Source organism: Bison bison, unplaced genomic scaffold (assembly GCF_000754665.1).
Source record: "Bison bison bison isolate TAMUID 2011002044 unplaced genomic scaffold, Bison_UMD1.0 scf7180017864516, whole genome shotgun sequence".
Classification (NCBI taxonomy): Eukaryota; Metazoa; Chordata; class Mammalia; order Artiodactyla; family Bovidae; genus Bison; species Bison bison.
Window position 1 is genome coordinate 5,668,879 of NW_011495069.1, and position 11,048 is coordinate 5,679,926.

General features: G+C 36.1%; 1 protein-coding gene across 3 annotated transcripts in view; it reads left to right on the forward strand.

Moving 5' to 3' along the window:
- The first annotated feature begins 1,370 nt into the window (after positions 1 to 1,370).
- Positions 1,371 to 11,048, forward strand: part of KDM1A (lysine (K)-specific demethylase 1A) — a 58,802-nt gene continuing 49,124 nt past the window's right edge. For 2 of the 3 annotated variants that reach the window (XM_010830018.1, XM_010830019.1), the window contains exon 1: positions 1,371 to 2,408. In XM_010830018.1, coding sequence (XP_010828320.1) covers positions 2,258 to 2,408 — 151 coding nt within the window. In that variant the 5' untranslated portion in view covers positions 1,371 to 2,257. Of the gene's footprint in view, positions 2,409 to 7,011; positions 7,085 to 8,059; positions 8,142 to 11,048 lie in introns of all 3 variants that reach the window. The other variant, XM_010830020.1, reaches the window with a different exon arrangement.

Consider the following 11,048-nt stretch of genomic DNA (forward strand, 5'->3'; position numbering starts at 1 on the left):
AAAACCATAGCCTTGACTAGATGGACCTTTGTTGGCAAAGTAATATCTCTGCTTTTTAATATGCAGTCTAGGTTGGTTATAACTTTCCTTCCAAGGAGTATGTGTCTTTTAATTTCATGGCTGCAGTCACCATCTGCAGTGATTTTGGAGCCCAGAAAAATAGTCAGCCGCTGTTTCCATTGTTTCCCCATCTATTTGCCATGAAGCGATGGAAGTGGATGCCATGATCTTAGTTTTCTGAATGTTGAGCTTTAAGCCAAGTATCTACATTTCTGGGAGATTTTATTGTAAAATCTCTATGAGATGTTTACCTGATCAAGTTTGTTTGCCACTAGAGTTTCAGCTTATTAAGGACAGAGAGACTCATTTACAATCATTTTCTCCATTGTGCCGTGTTCTCAATGTTTAGTGTTTGATAAATTCATGTGTTAAATAAGATTCTTAGAGCACATCAAAACTGTTCAATTTATCCATAATTGTTTCCATTTTCTAATCCAATCCATGTTTTCAGTAAAACTCTTATGTCTACTCCCTTAGCTACTGACTCCCCAAATCTGTGGTCATGTCATTTAAAAAAAAAAATAATAGCAGCCAGCCATCTGGAGCTATTTCAGAGATATTTAAAAATTAAAGTAGATTATACTCTCTCTGATCCACAAGATTTCGCATTTCAGAAGCCTAATAAGTTAGCTGTGTTTATGTGGAAGCCATGTTGTCCTTGCCCTGTCTCCACAGCCAGTAAGTTGTTTATTTTATTCATTTTGTCTTTTCATTGAATCCAGGATAGAGAGCTGTTGTTTCTGTGGCTTCTTGAAATCTTTATTGGGATGGGAGTCGAAATGATGATTTGACAGTGTTCCAAGGTGTTTTTCCTATTTCCTATGGAATAGTAATTGGAAGTACAGATTGGCATTAGACAGACTTGTTATTCTAGTTGACTATATTTTTGTCTGACCGAGGACTATTTTAGTCTTTTTTCAAAGCTATGGTTTTTCCAGTAGTCATGTATGGATGTGAGAGTTGGACTATAAAGAAAGCTGAGCGCCAAAGATTTGGTGCTTTTGAACTGTGGTGTTAGAGAAGAATCTTGAGAGTCCCTTGGACTGCAAGGAAATCAAACCAGTCCATCCTAAAGGAAATCAGTCCTGAATATTCATGGGAAGGACTGATGCTGAAGCTGAAACTCCAGTACTTTGGCCACCTTAAACTGACTCATCTGAAAAGACCCTGATGCTGGGAAAGATTGAAGGCAGAAGGAGAAGGGAACAACAGAGGATGAGATGGTTGGATGGCATCACCGACTTGATGGACATGAGTTTGAGCAAACTCCGGGAGTTGGTGATGGACAGGGAAGCCTGTTGTGCTGCAGTCCATGGGGTCACAAAGAGTTGGATGCGACTGAGCTGAACAAGGTTGATGATTGTTTGTAATATCACATTACACATTTTAGCAGAGAGATAGATCGATAATAATCTTCGCTATCCTAAATTGCTCTACCCCACAATAAAACATTCAGTAGGACTGCTTCCTCTTTCTACTTGTGACTGGATTTCCTCTTTATAACCAGTGTTAATTAGTAGTAAGGCTTGTAGTCTCCATTTCCCCATGACTTACTTCTTAGTTTGTGTTCATATGGATTCTTTGCTGTGATCATTCGACTCTCTTGAGTCACCAGTGTTTTGTTTCTTTAAGCATATGTACCTGTTTATTGTTTTTGACTGTTGCTATTTGCAGCTTTTATTCCCTGCCCACCATCCGCACCTCTGATTTGGTTTCTGAAATTCTTTTGCTGTTTTCCTATTTTTCCCTATTTCCTATGGAACAGTAGTTAGAAGTACACATTGGCATTGGACGGACTTGTTATTCTAGTTGACTGTATTTTTGTCTGACCGAGGACTATTTTAGTCTGTTGTTGAAACTTGCAGTATGTGAACATAACATATATGTACATACAAATGCACGCACAAACAGTTTGTAGTTGCAGAGAGCCTCAGAGTCGTTAATTTGAATTTCAGTACTATGATGTGAAAGTTAGTTTGGGCTAAATCTGAACTGACAAAAGATTGTTTCATGAGTGATTTTAACGGTTACCTGTTAGGAGCTCACCTGTTCTTTGTTATTTGCTTATTTCCTTTTAAAATTGAAGATAGAAAGCAATTCACATTTACTTACAGTTCCAAATTGAGTTTCTGACTTTAGACGTCCACTGTATTTAGCTTTCCCTGGTATAATCTCCATATAGGTAGAGTATAGAGAGATGGATGAAAGTTTGGCCAACCTCTCAGAAGACGAGTATTATTCAGAAGAAGAGAGAAATGCTAAAGCGGAGAAGGAAAAGAAGCTTCCTCCACCACCCCCTCAAGCCCCACCTGAGGAAGAAAATGAAAGTGAGCCCGAGGAACCATCTGGTGAGTTGTAGTAACTAACCACAGTTTTGTTTTATCTTAGAAATAAGAATAAATGAATTTACTCTTATTCTGCAATGTTATTGATGCCTTTGGTTTATACTCTGATATTGGCCATGTGTATTTTAGTATGTGTATATGTGCATATACATGTTTACACACATACATATACATACGTAATGGTACTGACATTCTTTTTGTGTGCATTTGTACATATAGGAGGAAAGTAAAGAAGGAGGGTAAAAGGATAATGGCTATGTAAGGCAGTTGGAAAGTTGGAGAAAATGAACAATTGGAGAAAACATACAAAAGTCAAACCCAAAGAACCAAACCTCTCACTGGTAACTCTGATTCAGAATTTAGAGGTAGAATGGTTCAGAAATTATTCTAGCTAAATTGTGCCACTTACTTTATGGTTAGATACTTTCTGATAAAACTGTCATGGTGTGTATCAGTTTTGAAGAGGGTCTTTCTGGTGAACGAATGTAAAATGTAGTCTAAAGTCAAAAAGAAAAGGCCTGAATGCCTGTCGTTTAGTTATTGAGCCCTGTACTCAAAAGAATGTGGTGAGAAAAGGCTATGAAGAGATTCTAAGGTCACAGTCTTCTGTGACCTGGAAAGATTGCTGGAGTCTATGGTACTGTTTTCAGAGCTATAAACATCTTTAAAAATTCTCACTAACATCCCTTCATGAGTCCTGCTGAAGATACCCAGACCAATCAGGAATGCCCTTTTGTTTTGCAAGACCAGCCAAAGTAGAATCTTAGTTAATATTTCATATCTTCTGCCTTTAAAGGCATTTCATTAACTCCTCTTGACTTTGGATTTTTACTAGTTCTTCTCTTTAAAATATTTTTTGTATTTCCAGTATCAGCTCCAGGCCCATTCACCTCACCAATTCTTTTAGTTCTGCACCTTTTAAAAATAAAGTACTTGTTTCAGATCCCATCTGTTGTATGTTGCATCACTTTCATAGGTACCCTGATTAAGACATACTATCTTTAAGAAATTTTATCATTTTTTTTAGTTTTTTTGTGGTTGTTGCTGTTTGTTTTTCTCCTTTATTATGTTATATAAATACCCAGAAGTTACTGTATTTTTTTTAAAGGGATTAATACTGATGTATCACTTAAGAGTGTAACAAATCAGATGTTAATTTAAACTTAGAACTTATCAAACAGGTTCTGAGGTTAAAATTCAAAAATAAAAATTTATAATTTATAATAATTGTAAGTAAGTGTAATGAAAGTATACAATTTGAGTGCATTTAGAAAAAGATTCTGGGTTTAATTCTTCTTAAGAATCAAATTTTCTAAGAATGGTTTTCCTAAAACTTTCTTAAAATGACTTATCAATTACTTCCTAGGAGTGGCATATGGGAGTAATGTCCCTGTGGCAAATGTACCTCAGCAACACTGCCTCTCTTTTTGTTGATTTATTTTTCCTCTTCTTTCTAGTCTTTTACATTTAGCTCTCTCCCCTTCTTTCTGTCCTTACTCCCAACTCTCCCCTTGACTCTGCCCCTTTCTTCTATAACTTTCTTTGATTCTTGCCTTTCTTTTCTTCTGCCTTTGCTGTAGATTTGCTTATGCAACACGTGGTAATAATCAGATAATCTGATATCTCTGATACTGCCTCCCTCTCTTTTTCGTGTGGTTGTCAGTGTCTCCAGGAAGAAGCTGATTTACTGGTTAAGTTGATACACACTTAGTCCTCTGAAAATTTTAAACCAAGTCTTAGGGTTTTCTTTCTTGTAAAAGAGGTTTTTTATTTTGCTTTCTTTTCCCATAAATGTCAGGTACTGTTTCTACAAAAAGTAAATATCTTAGCAAAGGGATTTAGGATCTGTGGAACTGTTGTTATGCCTTTATGTTCTAGTTCGTTTTAATCCAGTGGTTTAGTTTAAACAAGTTTTAAACTGTTTAATAATTTGGAGAAAGTTAAAGTTTATTTTCTCAAGTTTAGGGTATCTTCAGTGCTCAGAAGTTTGTTGATTACAGCCAAAACTTCTAACCATTTGTGCTTATGAAAGTAGTTATCTTTCCTCTAAAACAACTTAAATTTTTAAAAACATTGTAGGGTGAATTAGCAAAGTACTTTCCCTGGGAAAGTAGTGGTAACTTACTGGCCTGCAGAATTTAGAAATAGTTTGGGTCCTCATGGTGAATAATTAAGTATTATCAGGGGAGTTCAAATACGTAGAAACTGTCCAGGTTTTCCAGATCTCGTGTCCTATCTGAACTAGTTCTGTCACTTAAGTTTTCATTCAGGAATGAGTGGTGGCTTTGTCCTATGGGTATCTTAAAATCTTGAGAGACAATGTGGGTTTGATTCTTTATATGTGTGTGTATATATATATATCTATATATGAAGATTTGTTTACTTACCTTTAGCTGTGCTGGGTCTCTGTTGCTGAGTGCCATCTTTTCTAGTTGTGGTAAGCGGGACTGCCCTTCACTGTGATGCGTGGGCTTGTCATTGAGGTGGCTTCTCTGTTGCGGAGCACAGGCTTAGGGCATACTTCGGTAGTTGCGGCCCATGGGCTCTGTAGTTGTGGCTCCTGGGCTCTGGAGCGCTGGCTGAGTAGTTGTGGTGTGCCTGCTTAGTTGCCATGCAGCATGTGGGATCTTCCCAGAGCAGGGACCGAACTTGTGTCTCCTGCATTAGCAGGTGGATTCTTAACCACTGTGCCACCCAGAGAAGCCCTAGGTCTGGTTCTGTGCCAAATCTTTTCAGTCATTTTAGGTGATAACTAGATATTAACTTGGAGGAGGAAATGGCAGCCCACTCCGGTATTCTTGCCTGGGAAATCCCATGGACAGAAGAGCCCGGTGAGCTACAGTCCATGGGGTCTCAAGTGTCGGACACAGCTTAGCTACTGCACAACAACAACAAGACGTTAACTTAGTCTCTTAAAATATAGCAGGTTTGAATACATTTCATTCTTACTAATTTTTAAACATGTTTAGAAAATTTGCTTTGCTTTCCATAGTGTTAATCTTTAGAATAAGCTATTTTGTTAATTATGAAATCACAATGTGATATTCTAAAGTCAGTGGGTCAAATGATTTGATTGGAGAAGATTCCTCTAGGAGAGTTCTAAGAGGAGGCTAGAAAGGGAGGTTGGAGCCTTGGGTACCAGGCTAAGGAATTTGAACTTAATGTCCTTTGAACTCTGGGAGGATGTGGTCAGAGGTAGTAGCACTGAGGTCTTTTGAGTAAAGGATGTTTACCAAAATACATGTTTTGGAAAAATCAACCTATCTGCTATTTAAAGGGGAAGTAAAGGAGTAAAGAGACTGGGATTGGAGAGATGATTTTTAGACTTTTTAGTAATTTAATTTACTGGATCTTGATCAGAAGAAAAATGCTGTCAATATCAAAGTTGAATTTCTGTAGAAATAAGAGGTTTGGGTTTTGGGAATTTCCTGGCAATCCAGTGGTTAGGACCCCACACTTTCACTGCCAGGGCCTGTGTTCGATCCCTGGCCAGGGAACTAAGATTCCGCAAGCATGTGCCATGTGCCCCTTCCCCCCAACCAAAAAAATAAAAGTTTGGGTTTTTTTCTGTTTGAACTTACTTGGGAAAAAAGCTTTCTGTTCTGGGTTAAACATTGTTTGTAGATTTGTCAGTTTTTAATTATAACTTAATGTGGCATGTAGTTCCGTGTAGTTACTTGGGTAAATGTATTTTTTGTACTAAATATTGCTGCTTATATTTAAAATTCACCTAATTTATTTTCTTAAAAATTTCCCATCTATTTTTACATTTGCTGTACACTTCTGAATATATTTTAACAAATGATAGTTTTATTTGGTTTTCTAGAACCTTTTCTATCAAGATAAAAGTGGTTTGTTTTTTGGGGAGTCATGGCAACTCAGCCTGAACAGGTTGTCTTTGGCATTACATGTTTGGTTATTAGTGGTGTCACATAATAGTAGAGCTTTGATAAAATAGAGTGAAATCTCAGTTGGAGTTTACATACTGATTTAAAATAATTGCCCCTCTGTGAAAGTAGCTTTCTGTTGGAGAAAAGATTTCTTCCCCTTTTGAATCAGTTGTTACCCTCTGTACCTTAGATTATTCCTCAGTGAGGTTTTACTATGTTAACTAATTTGCTAGCACTTTGTTTTTTATTTTCATACAAAAACATAATTTTTTTCCCCTTCACTGCTTTTCAGCAATTGAAATTTTCCAGGAAAATCTCACTAGTAGTTCCTGGATTTAAATTTTGTATTGGATTACTATTTAGGGACTCTGGTTTGAGATTACTGTTTAGGAACTCTTAACTCTTGAGGTTAGAGGTAGCTTAGTTGTATATAGCTTAAGACTTTTATTCCCCAAACCCAAACCCTTTTATGGAAACGTATTCTAAAATAAAATGAAATTTAAAATATGTTATTAAGTTGCCTGTCTTAAGATTTCTTCACAGTAATGAATTTCTCAATAGAAACATCAGAAGTATGTTTAAAATATATGTATGTGTGTGCATGTGTCTTTTGGGTACCATTTTTCCAGACTCAGTGCTACGCTAATACTCTATAATGAAACTCGAAGGCTTCCTTCCATTAACCATTGTTTAACTCTTTAAATCAATTTTGTTAGATATTGTTTGCTGGTCAGTGACTACTCTAAATGACTGGGAAGAATCACTTTACCTCCTTGTTTAAGGATTCTGGTAAGAACAGGAAGGAAAGTATTTCTCTTTATTGTACCTGGTAATTTTGGAAGTGTGTGGTGTATGTGTTTGAAAGAGATGTAAGCTATTAAGCAAATTATAAAACATTGAGACACGAGAGACTGGTATGACAATTTTGTGTAGTTTTAATAATTTGAGGACCTTGATCTTGTAATAATCATGCTGTAGATTGAAAGTATATTTTAAAAATCACACAAAAGGAGATGTAACCTTAAGTAGTAAAAATACCCAAAAAACCCCACTAAATTTATAGAAAATATACCAAATGTATCTTTATGGGTTGACGAATTTAGCTTAAAACTGAGTGAAATTTGATCACAAGTAATAATATAATGAAAATATCCGTATGACAAAAGATTGATGACCAAATATTTGGTGAATTGCTTTATTTGGTTCAGCAAAAATCCAAAAGACAGAATCTTTTGGATCATGCTTTAGACCTTGATACAATTAAATTTGACCAGAGAAGAGCTGAAGATGGACCTTCCTTCAAAAGGAAAAATCATTGGTCAGTCCCAATGTTTGTAAATGGTCCTTAGGTTTTTGTTCTTCTTTGTTTACAACATGCCCTGGCATCTTCTCTGTGAGGCAGTCACACTGATTGCAATCAGTAAAAGTGCTGGATTCAGCAGCATGGATAGTTACGGTCAGAGTTCAGGTGAATATTTTTGTTTTTCGTGCTATAAGTGCTCTACTGGCTTATCCCAGGCTTCTCTCTGTCCATGCCTACAAGTGCACAGCCCCCATACCCAGCAACAGACCCTCCTTTATAGATTTAATAGAAGTTGCTAGGAAATTCATTCCTGAAGAGTTGTATATGTTGCCATTTTGGCCTGTAGTGTCAACTAAGTGCCTGAAATCATTTGATTTTTCTTATCATATGATGTGTGATGCATACATTTAGAAAACAGACCTAGGATTAATTTTCTTGCCTTTTTTTTTTTTTTTGTATAGCATCATTTCAGTGTTCTGATTTGGAACTATGCTCCAGAATAACTTACTAGAGATCTGGGGGAAAATGTCACAGCCTGAAAAGGTAATCTAGATCAATTCAACGAAATTTTTATATTTTGAGAGATGACTAAAAATGGACCAACGTGTATATTACTATCCAATACATGGTCCCCACTCTTAGATAATTTGTAGCTTGATATGAGATACAGCTGTATTATTGTCAATGGCAAAATACCCTTAAGTGTTACATTTAGAATAAGAATTTGGAGAGAGAGGCAGAAAGGGTGGAAAGGAAGGAAGTCTTCAGATTCTTCTTTACTTACTGGAAGAATTAAAAAACAAACAAAGAAACCCAACAAGGAAGGGGATTGGTAGTATAAAGGAGAAAAATGTATTACAGAGACATTTTCTACACAAAATAAGATTCCCTCAAATGTGCAACTGCTCATTCTCTGTATTTTACATACATTAATTGTAAAACTATAATGTTTTATTCCAGGCATGGTGCTAGATTCTGAGGGTTCAAGGCTGAAGACTAAGTCCTACAAAAAATTCACAGTCCAGTTTAGGTTTATAGATATATTAATCGACAGTAATGAAGAAACAATACAGTAAAAGTGTATTCAAAGTTTGATGAGATCTCAGAAGTTGTTTTCAGATGTTTTTCCCAAAATTGGATTTTGGAAGTTGTACTTTAAACATAAAAGAATGAAATTAGGCTTTTATGAAGCAGTTTGAGAGCCTTGATTTTTAACTGTTTACTGCTTTTGGCTGATAAGAACCTTTGAATGAGATGCTACCAAGTTACATTTGGTCTTTTAGAGATTGTGCTGCTTTTCTTAATGACTGATTTTATTTTATTATTTTGCTTTATTTTCTATTAATGCAAAACAGTAATTTGTTTAGTTGAACAACTTTATTTTTATAATCTCCTTGTATTCTTTTTGCTGCCATGGTTTATTTGGTGTGATCATGGATAATAGAAGAGCAGGATAGTTTGTGAGGATTTTGTCATCTGCAAAATGGGTCTTGATATGAGGATCAGATGAGAACATATGCACTCCACTTTTGTGTACAAACATCTTGAATTTATTAAACACAGAGTTGAACCAGGAATAAAGTGGATTGGTGGAGGTATTTTTATTGAAGTATAGGTGATTTACAATGTATTAATTACTGCTGTGCAGCAAAGTGATTGAGTTATACGTACAAATATATATATGTTTAGTTATATGTATATTCTTTATTTAGTATTCTTTTCCATTATGGTTTATCACAGGATATTGAATATAGTTCTCTATGCTATACGGTAGGACCTTATTGTTTATCCATTCTGTATATAACAGCTTACATCTGCTAACCCCAAGCTCTGAGTCCATCCCGCCCTGAAACCCCATTCCCTTGGCAACCACTAAGGCTGCCACAAAAACCACACTGTTCTCATTGTCTGCGATTCTGTTCCATAGGTAGGTTCATTTGTGTTATAGTTTAGATTACACATATAAGTGATGTCATATGGTATTTGTCTTTCTGACTTGCTTCACTTAGTATGATAATCTCTAGTTGCATTGGATTGGCATTTTAATCAGGAAAAAATCAGGTGAGGTTATGGATTAGGTTGACATATATATTCTGTCACTTTTGGAAACTGGAAAGTGTTTAAGCCCATTTTCAGTAATGTGAATAGATCTTTCTTTGCAAGATAGATCATTCTTTAAGCTTTCATATGTTAAATCATCAGAAGAATGGCAAATCTTGACAATGTAAACCTATGTATCAACTATTGAGATATAACATGTTAAATTTTGCCATATTTGCTGATCACAGAGGTTTTAAACATTTGAAAGTAGGATTGTTTTTACTTTTGCTATTTTTTTAGCATTTTCTGATATTTGAAGATAGAAGAGTACATATGATTAATTTATTTCTAAGAAGTTGTATGTTTTTCATAGTATCGTAGACTCAAATTATACTTCAGATGGAAGTATAATTTAATCTAATCATAACCCAGGAAGGTGCAGATAGCCAGAATTCTGAAAAACCTACCTGAGCAGGAAAAGGGAATTCTCCTATTGGGAAATACATTCATGGTTATCAGTTGTGTAAAGGTATAATGGTTCTTTTAATAGCAGGTCCAGAATAAAGTTCCGTATTGGCCTTTTTAAAAGCAGGTAAATATAAAAATAAGCTTTGTTTTTAACTACTCAGACATAGATTAAGCTTGGTAGTTGAGGAACATAGCATCCAAATTGTAGATTTTCCTTGCAACATTTTGAAAAGTAAACTACAAACCAAGATTTTGCAACAAAATAAGGAAAATCTGCTGTATGCAATGTGGAGGGAAATAACATGTGAAGAACTCAGTTCTTGCAATTGGTTTCTAAAAGCTTTGCTTTCATCCCTAGCTTGTAGGGCTTTTACTTTCTTCTATGTAGGATCCCTGCTGCTGAGCTTCTCAGTTGGTCCCACGTTTAAGTTCTGGAGCAAATCTGTGCTACACCTTTCCCAGTAGTACAGTGAAAAAATCCCAGGCAGGCTCCTACCTCAGGCAGCAGTTTTCTTGCTTTTCAGACTTTAAGGTTATCTATTCTTAGTTCATTAATTTAAATAACAGTGTAACCCTAGAATTGCTGCTCTAATTGGAGATTTCGTTTTGGTTAATTTTGTTGGAGAGTATTGATCAGTGTTTTGTGTGTGTGTTAGTCGCTCAGTCATGTCCAACCCCACGGACTGTAGCCTACCAGGCTTCTCTGTCCATGGAATTCTCCAGGCAGGAATACTGGAGTGGATTGCCATTCCTTTCTCCATCGGTCAGTGTTCAGTTCAGTTCAGTTCAGTCGTTCAGTCGTGTCCAGCTCTTAGCGACCCCATGAATTGCAGCACGGCAGGCCTCCCTGTCCATCACCAACTCCCGGAGTTCACTTAAACTCATGTCCATCGAGTCAGTGATGCCATCCAGCCATCTCATCCTCTGTTGTCCCCTTTTCCT